Source organism: Phyllostomus hastatus, unplaced genomic scaffold (genome assembly GCF_019186645.2).
Source record: "Phyllostomus hastatus isolate PE091 unplaced genomic scaffold, TTU_PhHast_1.1 phas_scaffold_93, whole genome shotgun sequence".
NCBI classification, from domain to species: domain Eukaryota; kingdom Metazoa; phylum Chordata; class Mammalia; order Chiroptera; family Phyllostomidae; genus Phyllostomus; species Phyllostomus hastatus.
Window position 1 is genome coordinate 19,978,669 of NW_025334042.1, and position 21,332 is coordinate 20,000,000.

Genomic DNA, 21,332 nt, shown 5'->3' on the forward strand with positions numbered 1-21,332 from the left:
AAATCTAATTAAACCTCAAGTGCTTTCTTTTCTACCTTCTAAGTATCTCTGTAATCCATCTCTTTCCTTTCTCCCTGTTGCTACTACCCATGGTCCAGCCACCACCATTTTGGTTGGAGTCCTGCTCTTCTCCCCTCCCAATCCACACTACCCAGCAACCAGAGATCCTTGTAAAACCCAAGACTAACCTTCCAGGGGTCCTCCATTGTCCTCAGGATAAAGTCTAGGCTCTTGATAGCACACCAGCCCTACATACCTGGCTCTGACTAATGTCTCAGGGCCTCTCGCCACTCCCCATTGCTCCCCCACCTTCCTCCTCTGCTCTGGATCAGGGTGCCCTGAATATCTGTCAAATTAGGACTGGACCACAGCCTTTGAAAGGGCCTTTTCAGTTCCAACTTTCTTAGGCAATGACTCTGAGTTCCGCTCTGGGATTGTAATATTCCCTTCCCAGATCCTGCAGGAGGATACTGTAAAGACTGTCAGCCTTGGGAGCTCATTCAAATGCCACCTGGGGAGCCCAGGGATGCTCCTTGCCTCTGGGGTAATGTGCCTTCCTTCCAACCCACCAGCTCAAGGGACCAGGCAAGACTGATGTTGCAGACTCCCCATCCGTTAGAAACTCCTGTCCTGAGTCCCTGAGCCCCACCTCCTCTGCCACCACTGCCACCTTCATCAAGGAGAGGTGGGTTGCAAAGAGGCCTGGGCCTTGGTACTAAGGGGAAATAAGAAGCGCAGTTGGAGGGTTATTAACCAGGTAAAGCTGGTTACCTCCTGAAGGAAAGAATATTGAAGCCGAGACCTAAAGGAAGACTAGGAGTTCATTTATTCAATCAACAAATGATTATTTAGTGCTTAATATGTACCAACACTGTTATACAAACTTGGGCTCATATAAGTGAACAAAATAGACACCTGTCCTCCATGAAGCTCATATTTTACAGCAAAAAAAAAAAAAGTAAACATAAGTAGGTGTTAACCAGGAAGAAGAGACGTGTCCTGGATGTGGGGAATGCAAATGAAGAGGCGGGGTTGGTGAAGGAGTGTGGAAACTCCCAGGAACTCTACTAAGTTCCTAAGGCTGGTGCAAGAGGATGGGGACTCACCAGTGCTCTCTAGAAGCTTAAAATGGGCCCTTCATTTCTACACTCTGCTCCTCTGCCCCCTCCTGCCCCAACCCCAACTCCACCCCGTAAAGGCTTTCTACATCCAAGGTCATTTCTCATTCCTACTTCCTTCTGGGCACTTTTCTATCATCTTGAAGAGGTGGGTGGTATGGGCCAATTAATGAGGCCCGCCATGCTTCACAGACAGCCAACTGCCTCCTCTCTGGAATGTTCCTGCTGACTGCTGAGGAATATGATCCCTCTGCACTGACAGCTAAGATATGGCCAGCCATGGTAGTGACAGTACCAGAGTGACAGCCTTTGGCATCTGCCCTGCACAGCAGCTGAAATGCTTGCTCCTCTAGTAGGCCAGTTGTCACTCCAAAATGTGGACAAATTAACTGAGGTTCCGAAACCTAAAGATGCCTGGCCACACACTCCTGGTGACCCAACCAGGACCAGAGTCTCAGATCCCAGACTTCCAGGCTTTGACGTTTCTCCACCATCTCATTCTACCCCCACTAATCAGAGCCTAGGAAGTCTGTGCTGTTATATTATAGGAACAAAAACAACAAGAATAATAAGCACAATTTTTGAGTAGTAATTATGTGCACACTGTACTCTAAACTTCTATTTGCATTGTCTCATTTAACCCTCCTGTGATAGCCCTCTTCAGAAATGGGCCTCACATCTCCCCTCTCTGTGTGTAAGGCACTCCTCATCTCAAAGAGGGAGCCTACTTTCCCTCCCTTGGAATCGGGACTGGCCCTGGGACAGCTTTGACCAAGAGAATGTGGTGCAAGTGACATTTTGGGGCTCCTCCTTGGGTGCACTCTCTCAGCCCCAGGGGCAGGGGCTGCTCCTTATATCTGCGGCTCCTGTCTTCACAGAATTTCCTCTCAGATTTACAGAATTTACTCCCACAAATATAGAACAGGGGAATGGCTGAACCAGCTTTCAAATATAGTTGTTGTTGTTGTTTTTTAATTAACAAAACCCTCTTAAATACATAATCTTACTTAGGGAGCTGGAAGGGACCTTAGGAATACGGCCCAGCCTCCCTCATTCTACGGCCAAGGAAACGGAGGCTCGGAAGGTGGAAGCCATTCGCCCAGAGCCACACATTTGGGAAATGGCAGAGTCAGGACTGCGAGTTAGAAGCCCAGGTCTCCTGACTCTCCCATACCTGCTAGTCTCACATGCCTTCCTTCCATTCTTACTTCCACATGTTTTCTCATGCGCTTCCCCCTCCAGAAATGCCCCTGTGTGGCAAAATCTCCATGGTTGACAACCCCTAGGGCACATGTGACAGTGTCTAGAGACATCTTCAGTTGTCGCAGTTGGGGCGGAGGAGGACTATTGGTATCTAGACCAGGGACACTACTGAACCTCCCGTGGTGCACAGGACAGCCCCACCACAAAGAATCCTCCAGCCCAAGGTATCAACAGGGTTGAAGGCAAGAAAACTGGTCTAGAGGAGCCATGACCACACAAGATGCCCGGCTTCCCTTGGCCTTCTCCCACTTTCCCAGGGCTTGAGTTGCCCAAGCCGGTGGGCAGCATGCACTGCAGTCATTTTCTCCTGCTGAAAAATAACTGAGTGGATGGAGCGGTCCTGAGGAAATCTCCCGCAGAAAGCACCTCTCACAGAGGGGGCCTGGCATTTTCGAGACTCTGAAGGAACCAGGTTTGATTAGCTACAATCAGTTTATTGGAAACACAGAGTGAAACAAAGACGAACCAACTTGCTGGCAGTTGACTCATTGGCTTTTCAGAAGCTCCTGCAGGCAGCCCTCACAAAGTTACAGGAGAACCACCACCAGCATTCCCCATCTCCGCTCCGCAGGTCCAAGCACACTGGCAGGTTCCCGGGAAGGGCAGACAGGGAGATTCTAGGGCCTGCCCTGCTCCCCAAAGCTTGGGTGAAGGGGTCAAGTGGAACCAATGAATCCAGCAAAAAACAAAAGGTGGAAGAAAGGACGAATGCTCAGGAAAACAAATAGACTACTGGGAAAGACTACAGAAAGAGACCAAGGTGCTGCCCTAGCCTCCCTGGGGCTTGGGGTGCCTGGGAGGTGGCACTCAGAGGCATCAGGTAGAGAAGATGTGCAGGGTACACATCTGGGGACCGCTTCTTGGTAGGCCTGCGGCTGGCGATGCGTGGGGCAGCAGCGGGAGGGGCATTCCGGTTTCGGTTCTGGTTGGGCCCAGGTGGCCTGGGAGATGCGCTGGCAGAGGCTAAAGGCCCCTAGCACCTCTTACAGACCCCGCCACAGGAGCTGACGCCGGAGCAGGGGCCGCAGGCATTGGCGGTGCCCACCACCACGTTACCGCAGCAGGGGGCGCTGCAGACGCCGGTGGTGACAGCAGGGGCAGTACCGCTGGCGCAGAGATTGCCACAGACGACGCCACCGCGGGAGCTGCTGACGCCTGAAAGAGGGGAGAACAGGCCCAGACGCGCATCAGGCACTGCCACATCCAGGCAGCTTTGGGGCAAGCCAAAATGCCCCCTCCCCAAAGGCGCCGGGACGACCCCAGGGGGAGAAGGGTAAGGGCCTGAGCTACTTACAGACATTCACTGAACCAACGCCCTCACACAACCTGTTGGGAAAAGAAAAGAAAGAGGTCAATGCCGCGGGAAAGCCGCCTGGTGGATGCAGCCATCTGTGAAAGGTGAGACCCCTGTGGTCCTCCTTCTGGGTAATAAACGTGCTAATCCAGAAGCCAGGAGAGCCCTCATCAAAGTGTGTCTTCTGGAGACAATGTCTGGGGTGCCTGGCTCTCCACTCACTGTTAGCTGAGCACCCCCAGATTTACACTCCATAACCCTAACCTCCTCACGGAGACAATCTGTAGTGAGGATGAAATTGAATGATACATGCAAGTGCTTCGTGACTACCACACAGAGCACTTCAGAAATGTTAGCTACTACAGTTTATGCTGGTTCTCATTGACTTGTAAATGCAAGGAGCAGCCGGTGTACCTGCCTGAATCTGCTCTGGTTGGTGTCACTAGAGTGTGGGTTTCAGGAGGTTAGCAGTTTTTGTCTCTCGTCCACACTGCAGAATCAGCAATGCCTAAAACAGTGCCTGGCTCCGTGAGGAACTGTTGCATTGCGTGAATAGACACGATTTTAGAACCCACTGAGAAGAGGTTCAGCGACCACCTTCGCCAACTTCCTAATTTGACATATGGAGAAACTGAGACCCAGAGGGAGGGAAAAGACAGGATTAAGACAGAGCTATAACTTGGGCCTTGTAACTCCTCCCAGCCTGCTGTGCCCTTCAGGGGAACACACGGGAGTCCCTGTGGGAGCACAGTGGCAAAGGGTTGTCAAATTAGCTTCAGATGCAAGGGGAATCCACAGCTAATCCACCATCTAATCATCTATACCCAAGGTTCCAAGAAAACCCACACCAAAGCTTCTGAGTTCACTCCAAGAGCCCTGTGTGACAGAGAGGTGGGCCACTCAGTTCCCAGAGCCATTTCCACATGTGTCTCCAACTTCCAAACTCAGTCTTGAAAAACTCCTCCTCCCAGAATTCTTCACTACTGAAACTCTCCAGCCCCAGCAAGCTCTTATGCCTCCGAGCCCTCCAGAGAGGACATTGTGAGTCTCTCCATGTGACTGCTTCAATTCCAGCCCCCAAACCTGGGTTTCCATTGCCCCAATTCCCAGGATGTCCCTGGATACTCCCTCAGAATCCTCACCCTCCATGCTCTTCTGACCGGGGCGAGGGCCTGGCTGTACGCAAGAAGAAGAAAGCTCAGGTTGTGAGCACCTGACCACCTGGGGCGAGACCCCAAGGATGACATTCGGGGAGTGTGCCGCCCATAGGAGCTGCTCAGCTGCCCTCCAGCCATTAGAAGGCTGAATGATTAATGAGTCTGCCCCTGCACCAGCCCCCACAGCAAGCCACACACAAAAATGCACAATGTAGGATACAGCTGCCCCAAAGGACAGACCCCTGCTGCCAGGTCCCACCTGCTGTGATGGAAGACTACTTAGGGATACTCACTATTGTTAGAATATCTAAGTTTGAATTAATAAAATCCCCCACTGAGGCTGTCCTATGGGATAAATCTGAATTCCCTGGGCTGAGGCCAGAGCCAGGCTTTAAAAGAGAGCTGGAATCCAGAATGTCATGTGTAACAAGCGCACAGGGGGGCAGAAGTGCTATGGAGGGAAGGAGACCAGAAGCGTAGGCTGGGCTTCTCAGGGGCAGCAATTACTACTGTCTGACCTGACCTGAGAAGCAGATTTGTAAAAGGAACTAATTCCAGGTTAGCACCAGAGGGCTGAGAGACAGAAATGGGGCTAGAAACATACTCAAAGAACTTATGCAAATTACCTGTCCAGTTGCATGATCAGGATGTGTGCAAACAAGAGAGGAGAGATGCCACGACTGTGAGGGACAGGCAAGGCACGCTGAGAACCCAGGAAAGGCTGGGAGAGAAGACTGGTCATGATACCCACCTGTGCTCCTCGCCCTCCAGCAGGCGCCTGTAGGTGGCGATCTCGATGTCCAGGCCCAGCTTGGAGTTCATCACCTCCTGGTACTCCTTGAGCAGGCAGGCCATGTCCTGCTTGGCCTTCTGCAGGGCAGCCTCCAGCTCAGCCAGCTTGCAGCGGGCATCGCTGACAGCTGTCTCGCCCTGCTGCTCTGCCTGGGTCACTGCAGTCTCCAGCTTGGTGTTCTGAGGACCCAGAAGAGCACAAGGAGGGTTATGGCCCCCAGGTCTCTCTGTCCATTCCCTGGGTGTGTCCAGTCCCTCTCAGCCAGTGGGGAACATGCCAGGAGCAGGCCCATAACCTTCATTATCTGGGTCTACCTGTGTGACCACTCCTAAGGTTTTCAAACTGACTAGGGAACAAATGGAGAAGTACACAGCCTGACAGACCCTGGCTAGGCCCCCAGCCTCTCTGGTGATCCAGGGCACAGAGGACCCGTACCTGGCACTTGGCGTTCTCGACCTCGGCTGTCAGCCTCTGGATCATGCGGTTCAGCTCGTTGATCTCCTCCTTGGTGCGGCGCAGGGTCTCCCCGTGACGGATCACCGTGGCCTTCATCTCCTCACACTGGGGGGAAGCAGACACTCAGGATGGCGTGTCCCACCCACTCGGGACACCACGCATGACTGTGTGGGTTGTACAGCACTCAGTCTGTGCAGCCTTCCATGGCAGCCCTGCTCTGCCTCCTCAGCCCGAGAGCTCTCTGCCCTTCTGTTACCATCCCCAGGGACCAGGATCCCCAGACCAAAGAAGCCTTTTCTAATATTTACCTCGCATCCCTTCCTCCTGCTGCCATGACTAGGAGGCAGGGGTCCAGTGCACTCACCTTGCTGCGGTACCAGGACTCGGCCTCGGCCCGGCTGCGGCTGGCGATGTCGTCATACTGAGCCTTGATCTCAGCAATGACACAGTCCATGTTCAGGTCCCTGCTGTTGTCCATCTTGACGACGACTGAGGTGTCTGAGATGTGAGCGTGGAGGACGCGGATCTCCTGGGGAGATGAGAAGAGGAAGCATCCTGTTTATGCCTCAGCCTCACACACCCTAGCCTGTACCCAGCCTTCTCAGCTCTTCCCTGGTCTCCAGCCCCCTCATCCTCGTGGAGTGCAGCCCCTTGCCCACGTCCCTCTCCTCCTCCTGTCTCAGGCCAAAGTCCTCTCCTCCAGGACAGCTGCCAGCTTTCTGCCCAGACCACAACCCCTCACCTCCTCATACAGTCGCCGCAGGAAGTCAATCTCCTGGGTCAGGGCCTCTGCATTGGCCTCCAGGTCTGACTTGCGGAGGTAGGCGCAGTCCACGTCCTGGAAAGGTGGGCAGTCTTTGAGCTCAGAAGACCCCCTGGTGATCGTCACCCCAAACTCCTCGCTCTTCTCACCCTTCATGGAGGCCGGGTTGGGGGGAAGGGTTCCCAGTGTTCCCATTCCCTTCCCATCTCCATACCCTCTGACCTTCCTGGGATGGGCCTCACAACCTCCTCCCCATCTGAGAACAAACCCCTCTGTGCCTTGCAGATGGGCCACCAGCCTTTCTGCCTCCCAGCTGACACAGCTTACCTCCCATGTCTCCTTTGACTCACCCTGTTCCAGGATGCCTGCCCAGACTCACTCCCCACTCAGCCATCTCCACACCCTCCCTTTTCTCCTGCTCTCCTCCCAGACTCCCCCTGGCCACTACTGGTTCTGTTCCTTCCTCCCCCACACCCTGGGTCTCTGCCCCTCCTTGTGCTCAGATATCCCACAGCTCTAGACAAGACACTGTCCTTCAGCAGAGACTGAAGATGCCAGGCCTCCATGGGGCCCACAGACCACAAGCTCTGAGGCAGAGCAGGACATCCAGGGGTCAATCCAGCCATCCCCCTGCCCAGCACAGGTGCTAGTGGTGCTATTCCAAGGTTAGTGCCCTTTGTCAAAGCTCTGGATGTGTCTTCCATGACCTGATCTCTGGGGATCCCCCACCTGATCTGGCAAGGTCACTGCATCACACATAGAGCAGTTGAGAGCCCCTGGGTCTTTCCAAGAACAGCCTGTCATTCTGAGACCCCTTGGGCCTCTGCTGCTCCACACCATGTTACTCACCTTCTTCAGAGCCACAAACTCATTCTCGGCTGTTGCTCTCAGAGACACTTCCTCCTCGTACCTGAGGCAGAGGAGGCAGAGAGGGAGGTCAGGGAGGGGCAGGTCTCCCACCAAGCCCTGTCACTTCATACCAGTGAGGAGGACAATCACAGCCAGACCCCCTGGCAGCCCTGTGGGGTCCTTTTGGTTGGATTTGGGATGTCTCCACTTTGAACTGAGGAGCCATGGGGTTAATCTTCTAGGACCTCATAGCCCTGTGTCCCCAAGATGCTCTGAAGTGATCTCTGGAGGCAAATAAGGCCTCAGTGTGCAGCCCCATGCTAGGAGTGGACAACACCCACTCTGGGTCTCTGCGGCCCCCTGCCTCCCTCACCTGGGTGTCCATCCTAGCTGAGGTGAGGGGCCTACAAGTCCCAGAGGCCATCAGCACCGAACACCCTAGGCAGTAGGACACCCAGAGCCCCAGGACATGTCAGCCCTGATGACACTGGCACTCAGATCACATCCATGATCCATGGCTATAGGCGGGAGGTGAGGCATGGAAGCCTGGAAGACAGCACAGGCCTCCTCCCCACAGAGCAGAGGCGACAGCTGCTGGGTGGCCAGGCTCCAGGAAGACAAGGCTGAAGGAGGGGAGAGATCTCCCAGGGGAGTCACAGCCCTACTCTTAGACAGGCCTCTGGACAGCCACTGCTCAGGCGAGAGGATCCGGATCCTGCTGCACATGCCACCCTGGCCTGCAGTGCTGCTCGCCCTACTTGGAGGTTCTTCTCACGTCTAGTCCAATGGGCTCTAAGCTCAGTCATGTCCCGTGCCCAGCGTCCAGCCCAGCCACACTCCACTCACTTCTTCTTGTAGCCCTCCATCACCTCCTGCACGTGGTTGAGCTCTGAGGCCAGCCTCCCGCTGTCAGCCTCTGCACACTCGGCCTCCCTTCTCAGCGTCTCGACGTAGCCCTCAAACAGCGGCTCCAGGTTGCTCTCGCAGCACTTGCGGTTCTGGTAGAACTGCCACTTGGTCTCCAGAACCTTGTTTTGCTGCTCCAGGAAGCGCACCTGCCATTCCGGGTGGAGAAGAAGGGTCAGATGGCTCTTGGTGCCCCATAGCCAATTTGGAGAGTTGCTGTAAGGTAAACTCCCAAACCTGCAGCTCAGCAGAAATTAGAAGTGGACTGCGGCAAACAAATCAGCTTCTGGATTTCCTGATTTTAATCTATATCTGGATTTTCCATTTTAGGGGTGGGAGTCAGGGGCTGGGAAAGGTCAATCCCTTCTCTCAGGCTACTGAGGTACCCCACCCTGATGAGTCCTGGAGGCGTGTAGTCAGGCTCCAGCTGGAAAGCTCATTCCCTCACCCTGAAGCTTGAAGTGCCTTCTTAGACAGAGTTCCCAGATTCAGATCACAGCATGGGGTTTCTGGTGACACGTTACAGGGAGATGATGTCACAAGCCATCTATCCAAAGGGGTGCGCTGCTGCCCTGGCCCCTGCCGCACTTCGCTGGAGAGCCAATCCACTCTACATCCTCAGAGGGAACAGAGGCTTCAGCCTGGGCCTAGAAACCTCTGCAATTTCAGAAGCAGCAGTCGTTTTCCTCCTCGATTTCCTCAACTCTAGTTGCACCTCAGAACAACCCCGTCACACTTCTCTCCCATCAGCTCTGCCTATCTGAACTCCCAGCTGAGTCTGCTGGGTCTCCTGTGAGTGCTGGTTTCTGACTGTGTGTCAGCCTCTCTCATCAGAACAGGAGCTCACACAAGCAAAGCTCTTTCTGCCTCCGACTCCCCCACTCAGGGACCTACCTGAGTCCTAAGCATGGGTGGGGTTCAGGAAGGGCGTGTTTAAGGACACCCACCTTGTCGATGAAGGCAGCAAACCTGCTGTTGAGACACTTGATCTGCTCTTTCTCCTCATGCTTCACGCACTGCGCATTGGGGTCAATCTCCAGGTTGAGGGGCGCGAGGAGACTCTCGTTGACAGACACGGTGGTGATGCAGGGCGGGCTGGGCCCGCACACGCCACCAGAGCGGTATCCGAAGCTGCGGCCACAGGAGCCAGAGCGGAAGCCCCCGCACAGGCTCTGGCTGCCAAAGCCCCGGGTGAGGCCTCGGTAGCAGGAGACGCCGCGGTAGGGGACGGCTGTGATGCAGCAGCGGCCGGGCCGGGGCCCGCAGGCCGAGGCACAGCTGAAGGTGCCCCCAGCACAGTAAGATCCACAGGTCATGGTGTTTCTTTGGTACAAGGGAGGCTCTGAGGAGGGAAAGATCAGAATGGAGGGTATAGTGGACGAGGTGTTCACGCCTCGGACATCTTTGGACCTTTTATATATGTGGGAGCCTGGTGCGTCCATAGGTTGGGAGCAATTAGATATCTTTTATGGGCTTGGGTTGTTTAGCTGCTGTCGCTCCTCCCTTAATGTTCTTAATTGGGTGCCAGATGCGGCCAATGTTTATGGCCTTTTACCTTAAACTGCACAATTTTTATCTTCAAAGAGCCAGCTCACTTCCCCCACACCCTCCCCAACCTCCCTATACACGCTGGGGAAACTCAGGAACTGGAGGATGGGGAGCAGTGACTCAGGTTGGAATGGAAAGGCGGGGCTGCGGCTCTTCCGGGACCGCCCACTTGATGAAGTCAACGCCGCTGTCCGTGGTGCTGATAGGACCGTCCCTCCTCCGCCCCTTCCAAACACTGAGGGGAATGTGAGACAAACAAATGATGTGAAACTTGGGGTGCACTTGGTGATTTCCCTCACACTGATGGCCTCTTTCTGCACCGCCAAAGCCACACGCTTAAATCATCTCTTAATTACCTCCACATGTATCCAACACTCCCACACTGTTCCCAAATCCCTCACATCTATCACCATATCCCACTCCCTACACACACACACACACACACACACACACGCTGTGCACTTACATGCTGACCTTCCCTCCCACAGTCTCACACAGGCACTCATGTGCTCACGTGCACTCTCACCCACCCCCTACCCCCCTTACACACCAACTAGATCCTAAGCCAACTTATTAGACCTTCTTGGCCAGCCTATGCTGAGTGGATACATCCCCTCCCTCAGAGTTCTTCATGATGCTAAGGGGGTACACACTGGGTCACTGGACTCAGGAATGCCCAACCATTTCCAAAAAGCTCCCAGGCAAGGATAGTATGTCTGGATTTCAACTCAACCCTCTGTGTTTCCTCCTGGGCCCAGAAGGCCTAGGATGGACACCACAGTTATGAGTCTGCATGGCGTTTGGCTCAGAATATAATAGAACCAATCTAGATGATCCATATGAAGAGAGCGTTCAGCTCTCTGCCATTACCCCCTTGATTCTGTGCTGCTCTCCATGCTATACCAACCCTGCCACCCTATTCCCCTCACAGCAGTTTGTCAGCAACCTTGGAAGATGCCACAACAGATTCACATTGGTGTGTGCTATCCATCCAGTGTGGATAGTGTGGGCCTTCAACCCAGAAGGGCTGGGTAGGAACCAAGACTGTGCTGTGATGATTGCTGTGTGAATGGGGCAAGGAATGCCCTCCTTTGAGAAATAGAGTAAGCCTTTCCTTCCCAGCATTACTTTGAGGAATTACAGGGGTTGGCTCGTGCTCAGTAAACTCCAGAGCACAAAAGCCTGTGTACTTTATTGTAATCATTAAGAAGCAGGAGGCTCTGGGACAGCATTTTTTCAGATTCACACTGGGACCCACTCATGGAAGCAACTAGAATTTTAATTCAATCCATTTAATAGATTAGAATAAAATAGAAAATATCATAGTGTATCATATGTAGCAAGAATAATATTTCATGATCTTTCTTGTTCTAAGTGTATATGGCATGCAAATATGTGTGTACTTTGCCACTATGCAAAATCATTTCTTAATATGACTGAAATTAAAAAGTTTAAATACCTGGCATATCAGTGAAGAACACAGATTCCAAAATGCCTACTTTCAAAGTCTAGCTCTGCCACTCTCTAGCTGCATAACCTTAGGCAATTACTTAACCTCTCTGTATCTCACTGTATGATTTGTAAAACGGGGATAATAGTACCCACCTGATAAAGTTGCTGTAAGGATTAAAAGAATTAATCCATGTAAAGCACTTAGAATAGAGCCTCTAAGAACGTATTCATACATGTGGGTAGTGGTTGTTGCTACTGCTGCAGTAGTTATAGTGACAGGTGTGATGGGGAAGTAGAGGTATATGTCATTGATGTTATTGTTGTTGTTCTTTTTGTTCTTGTTGCTGCTGCTGGTGTGGATATATCGTCATGTTTGATGGAATATATCCACTCACATTCCTAAACCATATATGTAAAATTCTCATGAATGTTGGCTTCCTTAAAGGACTAATAGAAGGATTAAGTGAAATAATGCATGAACAATGCTTAACACAGCACCTGGCACACAGCAAGTGCCCAATAAATGTTATCTACTGTTGTTCTACCATGGGGATCAGCCCAAGGGGCAGGGAGGACCTGAGACCTTTGGCCATGGCTACTTCCTTTATCCCAAAAAAGAACCCCAAATCAAATGCCCCTCCTTTAGTCACCATTGTATCCCAGCTGCCACAGGGCAGAATCTTTCTCCTTAAGCAAAAGGGATATGTCACCAATCCTTGGGCAATCACGCAACTGGACAAAAAGAGAATTTTGGACAATCCAAAAAGTCTGTTTTTGTGTGTGAATAATTCATGAATTTGTATTTCCTAACAGATCATCAGACATTCTCATGATTTCTGATAATATTATAATGTAAGTTATAAATCAATGACATACTCACTCATCTTGCTTTTTGCTTAATCCTGAAACCTGCTGAATGGTCAGTGGCTTAGGGATACCATGGGCCTGAGGGTGAGGGACATGCTGTTGGTCATCCATGCAAGTATAATGTAAGTCCAAAGAGAGCAAGAGAAGTCAGGCTTTCACTGCAGCTAGACAGATGGAAGTTGGAGTTGAGAAAGAACTTCCCAGGAGTGCAAGTAGTTATGGTTTCCTAAAGGAGCTTGTGTTATATCTGCCATTTAGGGAAGCTTTATGTAAAAGAGGAAGACTCATTGTTCTGGAGGAGAGCAGGTGAACCCAAAGACCTTCAGATCTGGAGATCAGAACCTCCTTTTTTAGCCCAAGTAGATTTTTTCCAAGGGACACCTGAAAAGAAAGGGTAAATCAGGTAGATTTAACATTAGGAAGCTTTTTGTCAGTTCATTCTGTTCCTGTGGGGGATGTGAAGCAGATTTCTGAAGATGGACAATGTCTTGTTGAGGGATTCAAGGGTTCTGTGATTAATATGTCCTTGCCCTATCCTGAACTCTGTCTCAATTTTTGGAGGAAGGGAAGAAGGCACTAAGGGAAAGAAGCAGACATGAATTCTGGAGCTCCCCAACTGACAAGGAAGACAGACCCACATTTATGAGAAAGGTCAGAAGTCTGAAGAGGGTGGCTTTTGAGATGCATCATCAGATGCTCAGGAATGCAATGCCTACTGACAGTGCCCATCCTCAGGCAATGTGGAGTGCAACTACTCTGATGGGAAAGGCAAGAAAGTCTCCTTGGAAAGACTGAGGACAGGCTTCAGCAAACAGGCAGGCAGGACAGTACTGGTGCAAAGGTTTGTGTGGAGGTATTTCCGAGAGTGGGTAGACAGTAGAGGAACCTGAGGACCTTCTCAGGAGAGGGATGAACATGAGGTGCTGTGATGGTAAAGAGCCCATTGAGACAGACCTAAGAAGTGGGGCCTGTGTCATCTCAGATTCTGCTCCATGGCTGAGGGCTGGGAGGCAGCCTGTGTGCTCTGCATTTGGAGGACACCAAAGCCTCTGCACACTAGGCCTGTAGGGATCAAAGAGCCCATGCCTTTTCTAACCTTGCAGCTCATGCTTTCTGTTCACAGAAAGAAGGTGCAGGCCAGGTTCCAGGGAGAGAAACTGAGGAGTGAGGGAATGGATGTTTACACAGCAACTGAGCTGTTAATGACAGAATTAACCACGGGTGCAGTCACTAGGCAGGGACATTGGGTTGGTGAGTTAACAAAAGACTCAAGTCAGAGCCTGGCCTCCTCAGCCAACATGCCTGGAACAGTGGCCAATTATCTGTCAGAGGACAAGGGGCCAAAGGTTCTTGTGGGGATCCTGGGGGAAATGAAACTTAACTCAGGAGTTCTACCATTGGTGAGGTCTGTCCCATTAACCAAGCTAAGTCCCTGCCACTTCCCTGTCCCAGGTCTCTGCCCTGTGGAGATTCAATGTTATAAAGTTGGAGCCAAGGTTGCCCACCTCTTCGGGTAGATGCTGCACCCTTCTCTCTCAACATCCTCCTCCTATGTTCTTCTAACCCTAAAGTGTCCCCTCACCATTTTCCCCTGGGGTTTTCCCTATTGTTCCTCCACTTCCCTCCTCTTCTCTCTCTCTACCCAAATCTCCCCTCTCTGCCATCCTCCTCACCACCCAGCCAGTGTCTGTCCTTTGTCCAAGTGGCCCTGGAGAATAATAATCTAAGACCAAGCATCGTCTCCCTCTTTTTTCCTAGAAGTTTGCTTCTCACACTTTCCTTCCCAAACCCTATCACCAGTCTCTACACTGCCCCAACGCCTTCAGGATCCTTGCTCTTGTTGGCTGGCTTTTCCTATCACCCCCATCATCACTCAGGTTAAGGACTTTGCTCTGGTTAAAGACACATCTACTCACTTCATCCCTCCTTCAGGCCCCAGCCAGAAATGTCTCCCCACTCCACCCTCAGTGCCAGGAATGACCTCCCTCTTGCCTGCTTCATCTGGTCCCCAGCCCATCCTACCAGAAAGCTTTACACAATTAACCACCAAGCTTTGATGGCTCCATTACTCAGCACTTAATATGCAGCTGGTATTCATTTTATTCATTCAACAAATATTTATTGAGCACCTACTATGTGTCAAGCCCTTGGAATATACCCATGAACCAAACATTTGTACCCACTGGTGTGTTACTAGGTTTGCATTTTTGTTCGTGATCTGGGTGTATATCCAGCTTTTTTCTTAAAACTGGAAACTCACCACAAAAATAGGTGAGCACTCCTCCCGCCTGTGGTCCTAAACCCTGAGAACACGCCGAAGGTCCCAGAAGAGGGCACTGGAGGGAGAGGATTGGTGAGTGTGTGTGTGTTAATGTGTTATATGCAAACACCATCTACTACTGTTTGATATTTTTAAAGATGGTGGTGGTGGGTAGATGGGAGTGCAACAAGATAAACTCGTCTCTTTGTCAGGTCCAAACACACCAGGTTCTGAGTGCCATTTCCGCCACTAACCACACAACCTGAGCCAGTCTTTTAACCTCCTTAAGCCTCAGTGTCCTCCTCTGTAAAACTAGAATAATACCTGCCTCAGAGGGCCATTGTAAAAATTAAATGCATGAATGCATGTTGGGCTCTTAGTATAGTATCTACTATGAAGCAAGATACACAAGAGATGTTATTATCTTTTAGGTTTGGACTAATATTCATAAAATAGTTTCTACACCAAGTATATGCTACTCACATAGTTGTTTTTAATAACCATATACCCCTTGAAAATTCTTGCACAATTATACTAGAAGACATAGGAAAGAATGGTCATGGCAGCTCTGTTCAGAATACAAGTTGTGGAAACAATCATGAGACCATCAGGGTAGAAAGGTTAGTAAAATGAGCACAATCCACAGTGAAATGAATACCATACAGCTACGGGAAAGAGCACTGAACAAAAAAAAAACAGACATGAAGGAATACATGCAATATGATCCCATTTATATGATGTTTAAAAACTAGAAAATTAAGTAATATATGGTTCAGTACTAAAACTCTAAAGGAAAGCAAAGGAATGACTTAACACAAAATCCCAGAGAGGAGCCATCCCTGGGCCAGGCAGGAAGGGGGCACAATCAGTGAGGCTCACAGGGAGGTCCTAAGTTACATCTGTTCTCGTTCTTCCACCTATATGGTCTTTTCTGTGTGTGACATATTTCACAATAAAAGCCATTTTGACTTTCATAAAGCTCACACTGCCAGAGCCAAGACAATAGAGTGATGACTCTGCAAACCACCCCTCCCCCCAAAAAAGTTGCTCGCTCAAAGGAAACATGCAGGTTGAATGTCCCTTTAGGTCTTCAAAAATTAGCAACAACTGGTAAAGTCTGAATTTAACAAAATGATGTCACTTTTGCATTTTTTTCTATCTGGTTTTAAACTTATTCTTGCTTTTTAAAAATTGCTTAGCAAGGATCAGCCATTAGTAATTGGCTCATGTTTATGCATGTCATTTTTATAAGGAGTTACACTGGTGGAAAAGGTAAAGTGAGTGTGAAATGCATCCTGACTCACTGTGCTTCTTGGGACAGCCAGCCAGCTGGCTTGCTGAGAGCACCACTGCTCATTGTGGGCAGTGCCCAAGATTGCGGTGGGGGTTATAAAGGCCTCGGAAGTGCTGGCCAGCTCCCCAAACACATAAAGTGACAGCAGGTGCCACACCCTCCTCTGGGATGACCAAATGGCTGACACAGTCTGTTCCCCATGTCTGTCCTATCACAAGGTCCCACTCCTGAATGTCACAGGTCCCACTCCTGAAGGTTTTGCACAGACACCCAGAGCCCGACTCCCGACAAACCCTGTTTTCTTCTCTTCTCCTTTCTTCTCTTTTCCCATCAGCCCCTCCCCCTTCTCCTTCCACCCCCAGCTGCTCTGCCTACCTCTGCCCCCATGCAAAGGCCCAGCAGCTACAGGGGGCTGCCAGGCAAGTCATTTCTCTTCCTTGTTCATCCCTTCCACTTACGCAAACCTCTTACTTTATGAGATAATTTTTCTAGAGCTGCTCTGTTAGAGTGGGGGTATTTCATGGATAAACAGAGCACAGCACACTCTATCATGGTTACTTACAACACACCGTAAGTACACAAATAACTTTAAAGTACCACTTCCCACTCCTCCCTTCAATTCTTTGACATAGGATCCTGCGGATCTAACCCATACCCCTCCCCGGCCCCCAGCCTCACATTGCCCTTATGTCGCACTCACACCCCATTTCCCCTCCTGGTTCTAACCATTCCACCCCTGCTGACTCTGCCCATCTTCCTTAGACTGACTCCCCAACCCTAAACCCACAGATATCCCCTCCTGAGCACCTCTCTCTACCCTCTCGATTTTCCAGCTATTAGGCAACCCAGGGTTGTCGTAGCTTGTAGGTGAGAAGGCACCATATCTCCTGAGCTCCTCTACTTACAAGCTGGAGACTTTGGGCAAGTTATTTAGCCTCTCTGAGCCTCAGTTTCCTCATCTGTAACATGGGGATAATGGTGCCTACTTCAAATGATTGGGAGAATTAGAGATCATTTATAGTATGTAATAATGGTAGGTGACTAATAAAAAGAAAATATCCTCTAATCAAAATGTTTCCCTACAGAGTACTTCTGATTATAAAGGGAAAAATGTACTGAAGTGATCTGATTTAGCATCACCAATAACAGAACGACTGGGCACTTTGTGCTTCTTGGGTGGTACAGTAAGCATTCACATAGCACCAGTTATAAAGTGTTCTGCCCCAAAATGTTTCCGTTAAACCCAGTGAAGCCTCAGGATCAGTGTGATCCGATAGATCCTGGCATGATTGTGGAAATGTCTCATACCTGCACTGTCCAATAAGTAACATAGCCACTAGTCCTATGTGCACGTGGCTGGTACAATTGAAAATTTCAATTTTAAATTCATTTAGCGTCAACTAATTTAGCCACATGAGCCCATCCGCTATCATACTGAACAGCCCAGCTCCAGAGTAACCTTCCAGTTTATAGAAAATACAAGGGCTACAGCCATAAGTTCAAGCACATTAAACCTATTTTTAAAAATTTGGGGGACAGTTGGGAAAATTGAAATGGAATGGATAGTTAATGACTCTTTGGAATTATTGTTCATTCTCTTGAATGTGAGAATGGTCCGGTCTTTATTGTTAAGAAATGCATGCCAAAATATTCAAGGGTGACATGCCGTGGTGCCTGTAACTGTCAAATAATTAGACCAATGTGGAAGGAAATATAACACAATGTTAACATCTACAAATCTAGGTATCTAGGTGAAACATCTCAAGATGTTTGTTATACTATTCTTTCAACTTTTCTATATGTTTGGAAACTCTCATAATAAAAGCTGAAATAGACATCAAATATTTAATAATGCAGTAGCTGCTGCCATGGTAAGAAAAATCAGATGTTTCCAGTGGCCTGCAGGACAATCCAGAGAGGGAAAAACTCCAGAGTTGTGTTTTGGTGGCACTTTGGCCACTCCTGGAATGGAGTTTAGACCTCAGACTTTCCTGGCTGTCCTTCCCACTCACTCCCCAACACACTCGCAGGCCCCTCCTCCTTGCTTCTCCCGACATCTGGCCTCTCTTCTCTTCCTCTTCTCCTGGGCCTATTCTTCCCTCCTTCCCCTCCCCTGCCCTGCCCTTCTCTCCTCAGTGCCCTGAGATGAGTGCATGCCCTGCTGGCAGGGCACTTTGAAGATGAAACGTGCTGAGTCCCCCTATGGCCCGGAGACTGGCATCCTTTACACAGAGGCGGGTGCGGGCCACTCCACCACTAAAGCACATTCTAGAGAGGGGTTGGACTGCACTAACCGCCCAAGCCCATAAAGCACAAATTGCACCGACTCCATCTGCATAGCCATGCCCCTTCCCATCGGAGCATAAATAGGACTGGGGCACCTTGAGGAACACATTGGAGTTTCCACCAAGACTCCAGATTTCACGTCCTCTACTCTGCAACCCAAACCTCCAGGAGCATCATGACCTGTGGATCAGGATTCTGCGGCCAGACCTTCAGTTGCGTCTCGGCCTGCGGGCCCCGGCCCGGCCGCTGCTGCATCACAGCCGCCCCCTACCGCGGCGTCTCCTGCTACCGCGGCCTCACCGGGGGCTTTGGCAGCCAGAGCCTGTGCGGGGGCTTCCGCTCTGGCTCCTGCGGCCGCAGCTTCGGATACCGCTCTGGCGGCGTGTGCGGGCCCAGCCCGCCCTGCATCACCACCGTGTCTGTCAACGAGAGTCTCCTCGCGCCCCTCAACCTGGAGATTGACCCCAATGCGCAGTGCGTGAAGCATGAGGAGAAGGAGCAGATTAAGTGTCTCAACAGCAGGTTTGCTGCCTTCATCGACAAGGTGGGTGTTCTTGATCAGCCCTTTCCTGAACTTTCACTTCCTCTGCAAGGCACTAAAAGGATAGACATGGCAAGGCAAGAAAGATGATATGGTCCAGGTGAGCTCCCAGTCTGATGAGCACAGTACGCACATCCGGGACACAGACAGACACAGGGAGATGCATATGGAGGAGCAAGGAGTGCCTGATTTGATTATATATATATAATATCCTATATTTTATTTTTTTTATTTCTTTTTAGAGAGGGAAGGGAGGGAGAAAGAGAGAGAGAGAGAAACATCAATGTGCGGTTGCTGGGGGATGTGGCCTGCAACCCAGGCATGTGCCCTGACTGGGAATTGAACCTGTGACACTTTGGTTCGCAGCCCAAGCTCAATCCACTGAGCTACGCCAGCCAGGAGCCTTATATTTTATATATATCCTTTTTCATGCAGGCAGAGTCCTCACTGAGAAACAAGGACAAGGCTTCGAGCTAAATCAGAGGGAGGAGGCTATATATGCACAAGACACAATTAATGCACATAAGAAATAGGAGCAGGACCACAGGGACATCCTTTTGTGGGGTGTCTTTGATCACACCGTTCCTGAAACTCACCCATGCTCACGACTCAGGCGAGCCACTTAGGGGAGAATCAAAAGCAAAACCACCTGACTACAGGCCACCTGAACTCATTAGGTCAGATAACTCAGTTCACCTGGAGCAGGAATTGATCTTTCCAAGCTCCTAATTCCCATGCCTAAAATGGAAAACCAGATATGGATCATAATCAGGAAATCCAGAACTTGCCTTGTCTTTACTGCTTAACCCTGTCTAAGCTCTACTGAGCTCTAGTCTTGGAAATTTAGGTAAAGGACCCTCCAGATTGGCTTTCGGGCACCAAGAGACATCTCACCCATCTTCCGAACCCAAATGGCAGGTGCGCTTCCTGGAGCAGCAGAACAAGCTGCTGGAGACCAAGTGGCAGTTCTACCAGAACCGCAAGTGCTGCGAGAGCAACCTGGAGCCGCTGTTTGAGGGCTACGTCGAGACGCTGAGAAGGGAGGCCGAGTGTGCAGAGGCTGACAGCGGGAGGCTGGCCTCAGAGCTCAACCACGTGCAGGAGGTGATGGAGGGCTACAAGAAGAAGTGAGTGGAGTGTGGCTGGGCTGGACACTGGGCACGGGACATGACTGAGCTTAGAACCCATTGGACTAGACGTGAGAAGAACCTCCAAGTAGGGCGAGCAGCACTGCAGGCCAGGGTGGCATGTGCAGCAGGATCCGGATCCTCTCGCCTGAGCAGTGGCTGTCCAGAGGCCCGTCTAAGAGTAGGGCTGTGACTCCCCTGGGAGATCTCTCCCCTCCTTCAGCCTTGTCTTCCTGGAGCCTGGCCACCCAGCAGCTGTCGCCTCTGCTCTGTGGGGAGGAGGCCTGTGCTGTCTTCCAGGCTTCCATGCCTCACCTCCCGCCTATAGCCATGGATCATGGATGTGATCTGAGTGCCAGTGTCATCAGGGCTGACATGTCCTGGGGCTCTGGGTGTCCTACTGCCTAGGGTGTTCGGTGCTGATGGCCTCTGGGACTTGTAGGCCCCTCACCTCAGCTAGGATGGACACCCAGGTGAGGGGAGGCAGGGGCCGCAGAGACCCAGAGTGGGTGTTGTCCACTCCTAGCATGGGGCTGCACACTGAGGCCTTATTTGCCTCCAGAGATCACTTCAGAGCATCTTGGGGACACAGGGCTATGAGGTCCTAGAAGATTAACCCCATGGCTCCTCAGTTCAAAGTGGAGACATCCCAAATCCAACCAAAAGGACCCCACAGGGCTGCCAGGGGTCTGGCTGTGATTGTCCTCCTCACTGGTATGAAGTGACAGGGCTTGGTGGGAGACCTGCCCCTCCCTGACCTCCCTCTCTGCCTCCTCTGCCTCAGGTACGAGGAGGAAGTGTCTCTGAGAGCAACAGCCGAGAATGAGTTTGTGGCTCTGAAGAAGGTGAGTAACATGGTGTGGAGCAGCAGAGGCCCAAGGGGTCTCAGAATGACAGGCTGTTCTTGGAAAGACCCAGGGGCTCTCAACTGCTCTATGTGTGATGCAGTGACCTTGCCAGATCAGGTGGGGGATCCCCAGAGATCAGGTCATGGAAGACACATCCAGAGCTTTGACAAAGGGCACTAACCTTGGAATAGCACCACTAGCACCTGTGCTGGGCAGGGGGATGGCTGGATTGACCCCTGGATGTCCTGCTCTGCCTCAGAGCTTGTGGTCTGTGGGCCCCCATGGAGGCCTGGCATCTTCAGTCTCTGCTGAAGGACAGTGTCTTGTCTAGAGCTGTGGGATATCTGAGCACAAGGAGGGGCAGAGACCCAGGGTGTGGGGGAGGAAGGAACAGAACCAGTAGTGGCCAGGGGGAGTCTGGGAGGAGAGCAGGAGAAAAGGGAGGGGTGGAGATGGCTGAGTGGGGAGTGAGTCTGGGCAGGCATCCTGGAACAGGGTGAGTCAAAGGAG

General features: G+C 51.0%; 2 protein-coding genes across 3 annotated transcripts in view; one reads left to right on the plus strand and one right to left on the minus strand.

The window, feature by feature from the left end:
- Window positions 1-3,234: 3,234 nt before the first annotated feature.
- LOC123812551 (keratin, type II cuticular Hb6) lies at window positions 3,235-9,915 on the minus strand. The gene is made up of 9 exons (XM_045829340.1): window positions 9,547-9,915; window positions 8,540-8,748; window positions 7,694-7,754; window positions 6,824-6,919; window positions 6,446-6,610; window positions 6,061-6,186; window positions 5,584-5,804; window positions 3,676-3,707; window positions 3,235-3,536 (listed from the first exon to the last, which is right to left on the minus strand). The coding sequence occupies exons 1-9, from the start codon at window positions 9,913-9,915 to the stop codon at window positions 3,355-3,357; spliced, it is 1,461 nt and encodes a 486-aa protein (XP_045685296.1). The 3' UTR covers window positions 3,235-3,354.
- An 8,072-nt stretch (window positions 9,916-17,987) lies between these two features.
- LOC123812550 (keratin, type II cuticular Hb1-like) overlaps window positions 17,988-21,332 on the plus strand; it is a 5,749-nt gene continuing 2,404 nt past the window's right edge. Inside the window, exons 1-3 of one of the 2 annotated variants that reach the window (XM_045829338.1) lie at window positions 18,482-18,850; window positions 19,766-19,974; window positions 20,759-20,819. In XM_045829338.1, the coding sequence (XP_045685294.1) occupies window positions 18,482-18,850; window positions 19,766-19,974; window positions 20,759-20,819 (639 nt within the window). Of the gene's footprint in view, window positions 18,051-18,481; window positions 18,851-19,765; window positions 19,975-20,758; window positions 20,820-21,332 lie in introns of those variants that run through there. The other variant, XM_045829339.1, reaches the window with a different exon arrangement.